Here is a 15,837-nt window from a genome sequence, read left to right on the forward strand (position 1 = left end):
GGCTTTTGCAGCGTGGATTGTTTGGTAGTAGTTTTGTTTGAGTATTGCTGGTGTTTCCGTTTATAATGTGGGGGGATATGTAAGCTGGGCAGAGTACATCAGGGGCATAGTCAGGTGGTATAATAATTGGGTAAAAAAAAACAAAAACAGTAAAATAATCCATAGATGTGTGTTACGCTGTGACACAATCCTTTCTGCACAGGCCGGTGTCGCACTGATAAATGTCCTTTCTTATCCCCCTTTTGGTCCACACTCGGCACCTTTGCAGTTTGGGGAATTTTGTTGGAAGTGTTGTCCTGGTATAATGCAGGGGACCTCGCTATCGGCCGATAGGTTTGGGGCCCTCCCCTTCCTGGTTCCCTAATTTCAGGGCCTTGATAATTTGCTTCTTGAAACAGAAGAAATGTTCCCCTCGGGCCGGAAGAACTGAATTATTTTTTTAATTCCTGACTTAAAGCCTTAACTAATTTTATTTTTTCATAAACTAAGTGGTATGGGGGCTGATTTTTTGTGGGACGAGCTATAGTTTTTAATGGTACCATTTTGGGGTACATGCAAATTTTTGATCACTTTTTATCCTATATTTTGGGAGGCAAGGTGACTACAAAAGTATGCCAGAATTGCAGTTTTTTGGGTTTTTTTATACAACGTTCACCAGGCGTTATAAACTGCATGTTAACTTTATTCTGCGGGTCAGTCCGATTCCGGCGACACCTAATTTATAGCACTTTGTTTTACAACTTTTTGTACAATAAAATTACTTTTGTAAAAATAATATATTTTTTGTCGCCATGTTGTGAGAAACAGAACGTTTGAATTTTTTAGTCTACAGAGCTGTAGGAGTGCTTGTTTTTTTGCGAGACGAGCTATAGTTTATATAGGTACCATTTTTGGATACATGCGAGTTTTTGATCACTTTTTATTCCAATATTTGTAGTGCAAAGTGACCAAAAAACAGAAATTCTGGTATTGTTTTTTACGCCGTTCACTGCGTGGAATAAACATAATATTTTTATAGCTAAGGGCATTACTGTCGCGGTGATACCAAACATGTATGGTTTATGTTTTTCAGTTTTAAAGGACTTGATAAGGGAAAAAGGGCGATTGTGTGTTATTTTATTACTTGAAAAAAAAGGGTAAAAAAAAAACAAAAAAAAAAACACGTTTTAAAACATATTGTAAAGGATCTGCCAGACACCGCTTCTGTGTCGACGCCCGTGGGTAATCAGTCTGCACCTGCTCCTAAGTCAGAGAGTGACACGATCTTCTACCAGTCAGGCTGGGAGGCTGAGGAGTGGGAGAGCCTATCACAGCCTGGCCAGACGGAGCTAGCTCCCGCCCACTGTCTATTTATACCTGCATTTCCGGCTCCTCCTTTGCCTGTGATTCTTTTCTGTTTCCTGGCTCTGCTGCTCCTGCTATGATTATTGACCTTGCTTCATTTTTGACCCTGGCTTTACTGACTACGCTCCTGCTCTGCGATTTGTACCTCGTGCACTCCTGATTTGACTCGGCTCGTTCACTACTCTTGTTGCGCACTGTGTTGCCGTGGGCAACTGCCCCATTTCGCTTAGCTTCTGTGTACACTTGTCTGTTGTGCACTTATTGAGCGTAGGGACCGTCGCCCAGTTGTACGCCGTCGCCTAAGACGGGCCGTTGCAAGTAGGCAGGGACTGAGTGGCGGGTAGATTAGGGCTCACCTGTCTGTCTCCCTACCCCGTCATTACACATATAAAAAAAAAATTCCAGATTGCATGGCAGGGCTGCCGATCTGCTAGCAAAATTCCATCGCTTCATCTAAGGGGTTAATGGCAGGAATCGGAGCTAGCTCTGGTTCCTGCTATTACAGGTGGTGGTCAGCTGTAACATACAGCTGACATCCACCACTGATAATGCCGACTCAGCTCCAGAGCTGGTGCCATCTTGCCGTCTGCTACGGAAGCCTTTCAGGCTCCGCCTACGGGCGGGGCCTGAACGGATTAAGTGCAAGGCAGACAGGGAGGCCAGTATTAGGCCTCCAGTTGTCATTGCAGCCACTTGAACCCCTGAAATTTGATTGCTGGGGTGCCGATGAGCTGCAAAAAACTTAAATGCAGCGATCGCTTTTGACTACTGTATTTAAGGGGTTAATGGTAGGAATCTAAGCCAATTTCGGCCCCCGCCATTACTACCGGATTTCAGCTGTAATACACCACTGACATCCGGTGAAGTAGCACTGACTCCGCTCCTGAGCCGGTGTCCACCATTTGTCGTATGGATACGGCAAAATGGGGGAAGCACTAGCTTTCCATGACGTATCCATACGGCAAATGTCGGAAAGGGGTTAAGTTTGCCTGAGAGCACCTGCATGTTCCACAATGCCTCTGGGAAAATGTTCTATGGATGGATAAAACAAAAGTGAACCTTTTAAGGAAAAAATAAAGAAGCGCGTACCGCTTTGTTTGGAGAAAAAAATACCACTACACACCTGGTTTGAGGTTGCGTTTGCTGTCTCAGGGCCTGGGCACCCTGGGGATTATTGGGGGAACAATGAATTTAAAGGTCTATAAAAACATTTTACAGGTGAATGTAAGGGCAGCAGCAGTCCATGACCTGAAGCTGAAGGGATGTGGGGTGATGCAACAAGACAATGAACCAAAGCACACGAATAAATCAACTAAGAAATATGGTTAAAAAAAAAAAAGATTTGTGTTTTGGAATGGCAAAGTCAGTGTCCTCACCTTGACCCTAATGAGATGCTGTGACATGACCTGAAAAAAGCAGTGAATGCAAGGAAATCTTAGAAATATTGATGAACTGAAACTCAATTGCATTGGAGGATTGATCCAAAATTCTTATTTGCAGCTACAGGAGACATTAGGTGGAGGTGATTGCTACTAAAGGGTGATCCACAGGTTATGAACCCGTTGCCGCAAATGGGCGTTACTGTACGCCTTTTTAATATACAGCAGACATCCCTCTGCAACGACGGTGATCACAGTTCTCTACGATCGCCGCCTAAACGGCCCCAAACCCCTTAAATGCCGCTGTCAATAGCAACAGCGGCATTTTTTAAGTGATTGACACAAAGGGAGGGGGCTCCCTCTGTTACCCCGTTGTCCCCCTGCGAAAAATTGCGGGGTGCCGATGGTTGCTATGGCAACCAGGAAGCCTAGCAACGGCTTCAAGGTTGCCTGGTACGAAAGCCTATTAGGTCCTGCCCAAAGCAGGATGTAATAGGCTTAAAGTAGTGCAGTGTATTGTACAGGGGATCAGAAGATCAGATCTTCAAGTCCCCTAGGAATTGGAAAAAAAAAAATGGAAAAAAAGTTAAAAAAATAAATGTTTTAGATAAATGAATAAAAGTTTTACGTAATAAAAACATTAATCGCCCTGTTTCCCTGATCAAGTCCTTTATAATTAGAACAAAAACAAATATAAAAAAAAAACTATACATAATAGGTATCGCCGCATTCGTATTGGCCTGACCTATAAAAATATTATATTATTTATCCCACACGGTGAACACCGTAAAAAAATAAAAATAAAAAACAAAATGGCAGAATTTCCTTTTTTGGTTATGTAGTTTCCAAAAAAATGGAATAAAAAGTGATCAAAAAAGTGGCAAGTACCCCAAAATGGTACCAACGAAAAACTAGTTTGTCACGCAAAAAAGCCCTAACACAGCTCCGGCGACAAAAAAATAAAAAAAAGTTATGGCTCTCAGGATATGGTGACACAAACATTGTATTTGGAAAAAAAAGGGTTTTTATTGTGTAAAAATCAGTAAAACATAAAAATTATATAAATTTGGTATTTCCATAATCGTATCGAACCGCAGAATAAAGTAAACATGTTGTTTATACTGCACAGAGAACGCCGTTCACAAATTTATAAAAAAAAGTTAGAGAATTTCTGTTTTTTGGTCTCCTCACCTCCCAAAAAACGGAGTAAAAACTTATCAAAAATATTGCATGTACCCCAAAATGATACTAATAAAAACTACAACTCGTCCCATGAAAATCAAGCACTCACACAGCTCGTCAACGGAAAAATAGAAAGTTATGGCTCTCGGAACGCAGTAATACAAAAAGACAGCCTATAATAATTTATATGTGCAGCAGTTCTTCACCTAAAACCCCACGTCATCATTTGCAGCCCCCACTAGTAGACCCTGTAAATGCAGCGGAAACTATGACATTTTGGGGTCTGTGCTACATATGGAGCTAGTGAAGAAGTCAAAGATTAGGCAATGCTGGAGTGCGGATGTTTTGTAAAATGCCACGGACACCCTTTAGAAGTGCAACTCCTGCCCCCAAAAAAAACTGGCCTGTGCATAAAGGATTGGTTCAAAGCGTACGTCACCATCCATGGATAATTGACTTTATTAACTTACCTCATTAATACATCACTGTATTATGCCTTAATGCACTCCGCCCAGCTTACATATACCCTGATGTACTCTGCCCAGTTTACATATACCCTGATGCACTCCGCCCAGCTTACATATACCCTGATGCACTCCGCACAGCTTACATATACCCTGATGCACTCCGCACAGCTTACATATACCCTGATGTACTCCGCCCAGTTTACATATACCCTGATGCACTCCGCACAGATTACATATACCCTGATGCACTCCGCCCAGCTTACATATACCCTGATGCACTCCGCTCAGCTTACATATACCCTGATGTACTCCGCCCAGCTTACATATACCCTGATGTACTCCGCCCAGCTTACATATACCCTGATGCACTCCGCCCAGCTTACATATACCCTGATGCACTCCGCCCAGCTTACATATACCTTGATGTACTACGCCCAGCTTACATATGCCCCCACATTATAAACTAAAACACCAGTAAAACACTAAACAAAACTACTACCAAGCAAAATCTACACTCCAAAAGCCAAATGGTGCTCCTTCTGGGCCTGGCAGTGTGCCCAAACAGCAGTTTATGACCACATATGGGGTATTACTGTACTCTGGAGAATCTGCTTACCAATTTATAGGGTGTGTGTCTAAAGTAGCACAATCTGAGCAAAACACAATGGGCACTGAAATAGCATGTCTATGGAAAATGGCAATTTTCAATCTGCAATATCTACTGTGTACTAATTTCTGCAAAACCTTTGGGGTTAAAATGCCCACTAAACTTCTAGATGAATTCCTTAACCCCTTCAGGACGCAGACAATTTTTTCAAATCGGAGATGTTTCACTTTATGTGGTAATAACTTCGGAATGCTTTTACCTATCCAAGCGATTCTGAGACTGTTTTCTCGTGACACATTGGACTTTGTTACTGGCAAAATTTGCTCGATACATTCAGTATTTAATTGTGAAAAACACCAAAATTGAGGGAAAAATTGCAAAAATTAGCATTTTCTAAATTTAGATGTATCTGCTTGTAAGACATAGTAATACCACACAAAATTGTTACTAATTAAAATCACTCATATGTCTACTTTAGATTGGCATTGTTTTTTGAACATCCTTTTATTTTTCTATGACATCACAAGGCTTAGAACTTTAGCAGCAATTTCTCACGTTTTCAAGAAAATTTCAAAAGGCTATTTTTACAGGGACCAGTTCAGTTGTGAAGCGGATTTTAGGGCCTTATATATTAGAAACCCTCGATAAGTCACCCCATTTTAAAAACTGTACCCCTCAAAGTATTCAAAGCAGCATTTGGAAAGTTTCTTAACCCTTTAGATGTTTCACAGGAATTAAGGCAAAGTAGATGTGAAATTTTCACATTTCTTTTTTTTTTTCCGAAATTCATTTTAGATCTATTTTTTTTGTAACACAGAAAGTTTTACCAGATAAACGCAACTCAATATCTATTGCCCAGATTCTGCAGTTTTTAGAAATACCCCACATGTGGCCCTAGTGTGCTACTGGACTGAAGCACAGGCCTCAGAAACAAAAGGAGTACCTAGAGGATTTTGGGGCCTCCTTTCTATTAGAAAATATTTTAGGCACCATGTCAGGTTTGAAAGGCTCTTGCGGTGCCAAAACAGTGGAAATCCCCAAAAGTGACCCCATTTTGGACACTATACCCCTTGAGGACATTATCTAGGAGTATAGTGAGCATTTTGACACCGCAGGTTTTTTTCAGAAATTATTGGAAGTAGGCCGTGAAAATGAAAATCTACATTCTTTCAAAGAAACTGTAGGTTTAGCTAATTTTTTCTAATTTCCACAAGGACTAAAAGGAGAAAATGCACCAATACATTTGTAAAGCAATTTCTCCCGAGTAAAACAATACCCCACATGTCGTCATAAACGGCTGTTTGGACACACGGCAGGGCTTAGAAGGGAAAGAGCGCCATTTGGCTTTTGGAGCTCAAATTTAGCAGGATTGGTTTGCGGAGGCCATGTCGCATTTGCAAAGCCCCCAAGGGACCAAAACAGTGAAAACACCAAAAAAGTTACTCCATTTAGGAAACTACACCCCTTGAAGAATCCATCTAGGGGTGTAGTGAGCATTTTGAACCCACAGGGGTTTCATAGATTTTATTAGAATTGGGCAGTAAAGATAAAAAAAATCCTTTTTTCCAATAAGATGTAGCTTTAGCTCAAAATTTTTCATTTTCTCAACAAATAAATGAAAAAAAGCACCCCAACACTTGTAAAGCAACTTCTCCTGTATACGGCAATACTACATATGTGGTCATAAACTTCTGTTTGGGCACAGAGTAGGGCTCAGAAGGGAAGGAGCGCCATTTGGCTTTTGGAGTGCAGATTTTGCTGGATTGGTTTCTGGGCGCTATGTCTCTTTTGCAAAGTCCCTGTGGGACCAAAACAGTGGATCCCCCCCAGAAGTGACCCCATTTTGGAAACTACACCCCTCAAGGTATTCACCTAGGGGTGTATTGAGCATATTAACCCCACAGGTGATTGGCAGAAATTGGTGTACACTCGATGTTAGAGTGAAAATGGGATTTTTTTCATAGATATGCCAATATGTGGTGCCCAGCTTGTGCCACCATAACAAGACAGCTCTCTAATAATTATGCTGTGTTTCTCGGTTTTAGAAACACCCTACGTGTGGCCCTAATCGGTTGCCTGGACATTCGACCAGGCTCAGGAGTGAAAGTGTACCATGTAAAATTAAGGCCTAATTTGGCAATTTACAAAGTACTGGAACACAATTGCAGAGGCTCTGATGTGAAATAATAAAATAAACTGCTGAGAAGTGACCCCATTTTGGAAACGGCACCCCTCAAGGCATTTATTAAGCGGTGAAGTGAGCATTTTCACCCCACAGGCCTTTTCCATGAATGATAGCGCTGCGGAAGGTGCAAAGTAAAAATTTAAATTTTTCCCTAGATATGCAATTTTAGTGGGAAAAATGTCGTGCCCAGTTTATGCCACTGGAGACACACACCCCAAAAATTGTTAAAAGGGTCCTCCCAGGTATGGCGATGCCATTTATGTGGAAGTAAACTGCTGTTTGGGCACACTGTAGGGTTCAGGGGGGAGGGAGCGCCATTTGGCTTTTGGAGCGTGGATTTTGCTTGGTAGTAGTCGTGTTTTGGAGTATTACTGGTATTTCAGTTTATAATGTGGGGGTACATGTAAGCCGGGCGAAGTATATAAGGGGGCATAGTCAGGTGGTATAATAATGGGGTAAAAAAACCAATAAAATAATCCATAGATATTTGTTACGCTGTGACACAATCCTTTCTGCACAGGCCAGTGTCGCACTAATAAATGGTCCTTACTTATCCCCCTTTTGGTCCACACTCGGCATCTTTGCAGTTTGAGGACTTTTGCTGGGAAGTGTTGTCCTGGTATAATACGGGCACCCTCGCATCCAGCAGATATGTTTGGGCCCTTCCCTTCCTGGTTCCCTAATTTTAGGGGCCTTGATAATTCGCCACTTGAAACAGAAGAAATGTTCCCCACGGGCCGGCACAACTGCATATTTTTTCTTTCCTGACTTATTACAGAATTAACAAATTTTATTTTTTCATAGACGTAGTGGTATGAGGGCTGTTTTGGTTTTTTTTGGCGGGACGAGCTCTCGTTTTTATTGGTACCATTTTGGGGTACATGCGACTTTTTGATCACTTGTTATTCTTTTTTTTTGGGGAGGCAAGGTGACCAAAAAACAGCAATTCTGGCATATGTTTTTAGTTCTTTTTATACAGCGTTCACCACGCGTTATAAATTACATGTTACCTTTATTCTGCGGTTAGGTCCGATTCCGTGATACCTAATTTCTAGGACTTTATGTTTTACAACTTTTTGCACAATAAAATAACTTTTGTAAAGAGAATGGATTTTTTCTGTCGCCAAGTTGTGAGAGCCATAACGGTTTTAATGTTTTCGTCGACGGAGCTGTATGAGGGCTTGTTTTTAGCGAGACGAGTTATAGTTTTTATAGGTTCCATTTTTGGGTACATGCGACTTTTTGATCACTTTTTATTTCAATTTTTGGAAGAAAGTGACCAAAAAATAGCAATAATGTCAGTATAGAATAAATAACATAATATTTTTATAGTTCAGGTCGTTAAGGTCACAGCGATACCAAATATGTATGGCTTTATTATTTTTTTCAATAATAAATGACTTATAAGGGAAAAAGGGAGATTTGTGTTTTATTTTATTACTTTAAACCGTAATGGCAGATAGAAAGCCATTGTTAGGCCTCCTGTTGCCATGGTAGCAGTCGCCAGCCTTGCCATCGCATGGCAGGCTGCCGATTTCATACAAACCGCTTTGATGCAGCGATTGCATTGAATCGCTGCATTGAAGGGGTTAATGGCAGGAATCGGAGCTGGCTCCGGTTCCTGCCTTTACAGTGGGATGTCCACTGTAACATACAGTGGACACCCACTGCTGATGACGCCGGCTCAGCTTCTGTGCCGGAAGCATCTTGCCGATGGTACCGGAAGCCTCCTGGGCCCCGCCGACGACTGGGCATAGGAGGATTCCATTACTGGCAGACCGGGAGGTAAGTATTAGGCCTCCGATCGACTTTGCAGCCATCGGCAACCCAGCGATCACGTTGCTGGGGTGCCGGTGGCTATAAACTCTTCACATGCTGTGATCTCTATTGAACGCAGCATGTGAGGGGTTAATCAGTCAGATCGGAGGCTAGCTCCGGTCCTTGCCGATACCTCAGGGTGCCAGCTGTAACATGCAGCTGTCACCCAGCGGTGATGTCGCTGGCTCAGCTCATGAGCCAGCTCCACCACTTTCACGTACAGTTACGTGGAATTGCGGGAAAACACCAGTTCCCATCACATAACTGTACGTGAAATTGGGGGAAGGGGTTAAGGGGTGTAGATTCCTAAAAGGGGTCACTTCTTGGGGATTTTCACTGTACTGATACCTCAGCGCAATGCAAAATGGTGCCTAAAACCAATTTTGGAAAATTTACATTCCAAAAACTAAATTGCGCTTTTTCCCTTTAGACCCTTGCCTTGTGTCCATATTGCAGTTTACAACCATATATAGGGGATTTCCCTACCTCAGGAAAAATTGTGTAACAAATTTTGGGGTGTATTTTCTCCTGTATTCCTTGTGGAAATTAAAGATTATGAGCTAAATCTACATGTTATTGTAAAAAAACATATTTTTCATTTTCACTGCCCAATTCTAATAAAATAACACCCGAGGCATCAAAATGCTCACTACACCTCTAATTTAATTATTTGAGAGGTATAGTTTCCAAAATGGGATCACACCTGGGAAGGTCTACTGTACTGGTACTTCAGAGGCTCTGCAAATGCGACATGGCCCCCAGAAACCAATTCAGCAAAATCTGAGCTGCAAAATCCAAATGGCACTCCTTCCCTTCTGAGCCCTGCCGTGGGTCCAAACAGCAGTTTATTACCACATATGGGGTATTGCCGTAATCTGATAAATTGCTTTACAAATGTTGAGGGGCTTTTCTCCTTTATTCCTTATAAAAGTTAGAAAATTCTATGTTTTTTCAGAAAAAAGTAGATTTTCATCTTCACAGACTAAGTCCAATAAATTCAGCAAAAACCCTGTGGGTTAAAAATGCTAACTATACCACTAGAATTTTTTTTTTTGAGGGGTGTAGTTTCCAAAATGGGGTCACTTTTCGGGGATTTCCACTGTTTAGGTCCCTCCAGTGAGTTGCAAATGCAACATTGCACTGAAAACTATTCCAGTAAAATCTGCTTCCCTTCTGAGCACTGCCGTGAGTCCAAACCGCAGTTTATTACCACATGTGGGGTATTTCCGTAATAGTTTTTTTTTTTTGAAAATTCTACGTTTTTCCAGAAAAAAAGAAAATTGACATTTTCACAGACTAATTCAAACAAATTTAGCAAAAAACCTGTGTGGACAAAATGCTAACTATACCCCTAGATAAATTCCCTGAGGGGTGTCGTTTCAAAAATAGGGTACTTCCACTGTTTTGGCACCACAAGACCTGTTCAAACCTGACATGGTGCCTAAAATATATTCTAATAAAATGAAGACCACAAAATCCACTAGATGCTCCTTTGCGTCGAAGGCTGGTGATTCAGTCCATTACCATACTAGGGCCACATGTGGGATATTTCTAAAAACTGCAGAATCAGGGCAATAAATATTGAGATGGATTTCTCGGGTAAACCCTTCTGTGTTACAGAAAAAAATGTATTACAAATGAATTTTGGCAAAAAAAAATATTTAATTTGTAAATTTCACCTCTACTTTGCTTCTGGTTCCTGTGAAACGCCTCAAGATTAAGACACTTTCTGAATGCTGCTTTGAATACTTTGAGGGGTGCAGTTTTTAGAATGGAGTGTTTTATGGGGGTTTCTAATATATGGGCCCCTCAAAGCCACTTCAGAACTGAACTCGTCCCTGAAAATATAGGTCTTTTGAAATTTTCTTAAAAATGTGAGAAATTGCTGCTAAAGTACAATATGTCACGAGAAAACAATCTTTGAATCGCTTGGATAGATAAAAGCATTCCAAAGTTATTACCACAAAGTGACACGTCAAATGTGAAAAAATGGGGCTGGTCCTGAAGGCCAAAATGAGCTTGGTCCTGTAAACCCTTGAAAAAATTTTTTGGGGATTTATTTAAATAAAAAGTAAATTGTGTTTAGTGCAACTTTAGAATTAGTTTTTATTAAAAAATGTATTAACTTTTTGAGACACAGCTGCTCTGAATACAGAGCAGCTGTATCTTAAGCTGAATGCTGTACCAGTCAGGTCCACGGGACTGAGGGTATGTGCACACGAGAAGTGCCTTTTACGTCTGAAAAGACAGACTGTTTTCAGGAGAAAACAGCTGCCTCGTTTCAGACGTAAAAGCTCCTCGCATTATGCGAGGCGTCTTTGACGCTCGTAAATCTTGAGCTGCTCTTCATTGACTTCAATGAAGAACGGCTCAAATTACATTGCAAAGAAGTGTCCTGCACTTTTTTGCCGAGGTAGTCATTTTACGCGTCGTCGTTTGACAGCTGTCAAACGACGACGCGTAAATGACAGGTCGTCTGCACAGTACGTCGGCAAACCCATTCAAATGAATGGGCAGATGTTTGCCGACGTATTGTAGCCCTATTTTCAGACGTAAAACGAGGCATATGACGCCTCGTTTACGTCTGAAAATAGGTTGTGTGAACCCAGTCTGACTGTTTCAGCAGTTCCTGCATGTCTCAGATGTGATAGAGAACAGGTGGATCCTGGGTGTCAGACACGCAGGATCCGCTGACACTGAACCTGTCAGACCCGCGGACCCTTACATATTCAGGTCTTAGAGCAAGAGGCAGCTGCTCTGTATACAGAATACAGAGCAGCTGTAGCTCAAAGCAAAAATTGTTTTTAATAAGAACTAAATTATAAAGTTGCACAAAACACACTGCCATTTTAATTTAAAAAAAAGAAACAAGCTTTCGAAGATGTACATAACCTTTACAAATTTTTATCTTTGCACTTGGGATATTTACTCAATTTGCTCAAATAAAAGCCATGAGCAGTACAACGGTTTGTGTGTTATTAATTTAGTTTGATTGCATTTGTCTAGCATTGTGATTTAGATATCAATCAGACCACATTTTATTAGAAATTAAATCTATTTCCACAAGGGTTCCCTTTATCACATTATCATTGAAATAAATAAGTGTTAAAACTACTGGAGGAAAATATACACACAAAAGGTAAATGCAAGAGTTAAAGGTTAACGAAAAACATTTGACATGTCAGAAGTTTTGATCGGTGGGGGTCCAAACACTGAGACCCCCACCAGTTACTAAAACTAAGCAACAAAGCGGCAGAAGCGCTCGAGTGAGCGCTTTTCTGCTTAGTTTCGGATTGGCTTTCCTTGGGAAGCAGAGTCAGCGGTGCACAGGCTCAATAGAAAGGCTATGAGCCTGTACACCGCTCGCTTGGCTTTCCAAAGAAAGCCGATAAGAAACAAAAAGCGGCACATCGCTCACCTGAGCGCTACTGCCTCTTCAATTTTTGTGATCAGTGGGGGTCTCTATGCTTGGACCCGCACCAATCAAAACTTTTGAGATGTTTAGTTACACTTTAACAAGATCAGGGGAATTTTGATAAAAATGTAGTAGTAAAAAAATTAAATTCTGGCTTGGCAGCTTAGCTGGGAATAAAAACATATCAGCTGAATAATTGCTGAAATGAATAACAATATCACCTTACCTACAAAAAGGAATCTGTATGACAGTCATAAGTGGCACAGGACTTCTCCTACGCACAAGTTCTACGTTGTTCTTTTCAAAGATTTTCTCAAAGAACTTCTTTCCACTTCTCCTCTTCTTATTTCCTTCATCTTTATCTTTTATTATCCTGTCCTGGTCATTGACTTCAAGAAAGCTTTTAATAGACTCTTTCAGTTGAGTGCCAGGGGGGCGATGAGCTTCACAATATGCAGTCTTGCGCACAGTGTAGGTGGTGCCATTAAGCCCAGTTTCACGTAGTGGTTCCACCTTCATAAACAGCCCAGATCGCTGTGCACATGTGACATGAAATGCTGCATAACAGTTTACCTTGTGACACTGAATTGATGCACCATGTCCTTTTTGTTTACAAAGGTAACAGGTCAGCTTCCACCGAGCAGGTGGGATATTATCCACACCTTCAATAGGTTCCAGAAACACTGTATTGGAAAAGCATACCTCTGGAACCCAGATTGCACATACTACATGGGCCCATCTTCCATCAGTAGTCTGTTTAAAAGCTCCACCCTGGTTTGGGCAAAGCACACAACTAACAGGTTTTGATGGTGACTGCAAACAGCAACGGCAGAGCCACTGTCCTTCTGGTATATATGGTACACCATAGCACTCTTGATGAACTGCAAGATTGCACATATCACAAAATAATATAGCATTACTGTTATGGCACTCATCATCCAGGCATACACAACAAAATGCATTTTCATCAATAGATGACTGTGTCATACCAACACGGCGACTTTGATAGTAAGATTCCTTTTCCAACCTATCTAACAAATGTTCAAAAGTGTCAGCAGGTACTGTAGAAAAGCCATCATTCTCCCGTTTCTCATTGATTATCTCCAACCAGGCTAGATCAGTCTCATCAAGATCATACTCAACATCTTTTTCTATCTCTTCCACTGGGCGCTCAATATAGCGATAAAGTTTGTCAGGCAAAATAGGGGATTCCAGTGTATTTTCTAAAGAAACTTGCTCTGCTACACGGAATACAGGGTGTGGTAGTTGTTCCAAATTCGTATTCACCGCATGTTTTGGGCAAAGCTCACGCTTTTTACCTTTGCTGGCGTTTTTCCGACAATTGGTAGAGAGAATTAACTCGGTGTTTTCCTTATTGCTATTGCACTCAGTTATGTCTTGAGCTGTAAGCTCATCCTCTGAAACAATCCGAAGAGATTCATAAACACTAATTCTGTGAAGACGCCCTTCAATCTCAACATCTACCATTCGCTGTGCCTGAGCATAGGTCAAAGTCTCTCGTGTAGGGGTACATGAAAAACAACAAGGAGATGAAGACTGTGGCCCATTGACATCTTGATGTGCTTTACGACGTGGTTTTCTCATGTCCGAAAGTGACAGTTCCTGCAAGATAGACGTAAAGTAATATAACACAAGGAATAAGGATTAGTATAAAACGGTTTACGAAATCCAGAAACAAAAATTTTAACCACGTTGTAACTAATTATACATGAATATACTACTGCAGACAAAGCATAAGGCTAGTTTTTGATGCTCCTTTGCAACAGACTACAAACTACTGCTTTATCAGCATATGTTCGGAAAAAAAGGACGTCTTACTGAATTTTTGTTGGGGATTTTCTGAGAAATAAAGTAGATTCTCCATTAACCCCTTCCCTCTTTGGCCACTTTTGACCTTCCTGACAGAGCCTCATTTTTCAAATCTGACATGTTTAAATTTATGTGGTAACTTCAGAATGCTTTTACCTATCCAAGCGATTCTGAAATTGTTTTCTCGTGACACATTGGACTTTGTTACTGGCAAAATTTGCTCGATACATTCAGTATTTAATTGTGAAAAACACCAAAATGTATCGAAAAATTGCAAAAATTTGTGTTTTTCTAAATTTAAAATGTATCTGCTTGTAAGACAGGCAGTTATACCACACAAAATTGTTGCTAATTAACATCCCCCATATGTCTACTTTATGTTTTCAGCATTTTTTGAACATCTTTATTTTTCTAGGACGTTACAAGGCTTAGAACTTTACCAGCAATTTCTCACATTTTCAAGATTTCAAAAGTTTTTGTTTTTTACAGAGGCCAGTTCAGTTTTGAAGTGGCTTTGAGGGCCTTATATATTAGAAAACCCCAATAACTCACACCCATTTTAAAAACTTAACCCCTCAGAGGAATTCAAAACAGCATTTAGAAAGTTTCTTAACCCTTTAGATGTTTCACAGGAATTAAAGCAAATTTACAAATTTCATTTCTTTTTGTAGAAATTAATTTTTAATGCATTTTTTTGTAACACAGAAGGTTTTACCAGACAAACGCAACTCTATATTTATTGCCCAGGTTCTGCAGTTTTAGGAAATATCCCACATGTGGCCCTTGTGTGGTAATAGACTGAAGCACCGGCCTCAGAATCAAAAGAGCACCTAGAGGATTTTGGTACCTTCTTTTTATATTAGAATATAATTTCGTCACCATGTCAGGTTTGAAGGGCTCTTGCGGTGCCAAAGCAGTGGAAATCCCCCAAAAGTGACCCCATTTGGGAAACTACATACCTCAAGGAAATTATCTAGGGGTATAGTGAGCATTTTGACCACACAGGTTCATTGCAGAAATTATTGGAAGTAGGTCGTAAAAATTAAAATCTACATTTTTTTCAAAGAAGATGTAGGTTTTGCAATTTTTTTTTCATTTCCACAAGAACTAAAGGAAAAAAAGCAAAGAAATTTCTCCAGAGGCAATACCGCATATTGGAGTGCAGATTTAGCTGGATTGGTTTCTGGGCGCGGTCGCATTTGCAAAGCCCCTGTGGGACCAAAACAGAGGAAACCCCCCAGAAGTGACCACGTTTTGGAAGCTACACTCCTCAAGGTATTCACCTAGGGGTGTCGTGAGTATGTTAACCCTGCAGGTGTTTTGCAGAAATTAGTGTGCACTCGATGTTGCAGAAGGGAAATGGGATTTTTTCCATAGATATGCCAATTTGTGGTGCCCAGTTTGTGCCACCATAACAAGACAGCTCTCTAATTATTATGCTGTGTTTCCCGGTTTTAGAAACACCCTACATGTGGCCCTAATATTTTGCCTGGACATTTGACAGGGCTCAGGAGTAAAGAGTACCATGTAAAATTGAGGCCTAATTCGGTGATTTACAAAATATTGGTTCACAATTGCAGAGGCACTGATGTGAAATAACAAAAGAAACC

At 40.8% G+C, this 15,837-nt stretch overlaps 1 protein-coding gene across 1 annotated transcript; it reads right to left on the bottom strand.

Annotated features, from left to right (window-relative positions):
• Positions 1–12,619: 12,619 nt before the first annotated feature.
• On the bottom strand, positions 12,620–14,015 carry LOC142731602 (bromodomain and PHD finger-containing protein 3-like). The gene has a single exon (XM_075849450.1). The coding sequence runs from the start codon at positions 14,000–14,002 to the stop codon at positions 12,620–12,622; it is 1,383 nt and encodes a 460-aa protein (XP_075705565.1). The 5' UTR covers positions 14,003–14,015.
• Positions 14,016–15,837: the final 1,822 nt, after the last annotated feature.

This window comes from Rhinoderma darwinii, unplaced genomic scaffold (genome assembly GCF_050947455.1).
Source record: "Rhinoderma darwinii isolate aRhiDar2 unplaced genomic scaffold, aRhiDar2.hap1 Scaffold_834, whole genome shotgun sequence".
Classification (NCBI taxonomy): Eukaryota; Metazoa; Chordata; class Amphibia; order Anura; family Rhinodermatidae; genus Rhinoderma; species Rhinoderma darwinii.

What these genes read in the sequence shown, in the direction of transcription:
- LOC142731602 (XM_075849450.1), bottom strand. Translation starts at nt 14,002, where the DNA reads ATGAGAAAACCACGTCGTAAAGCACATCAAGATGTCAATGGGCCACAG.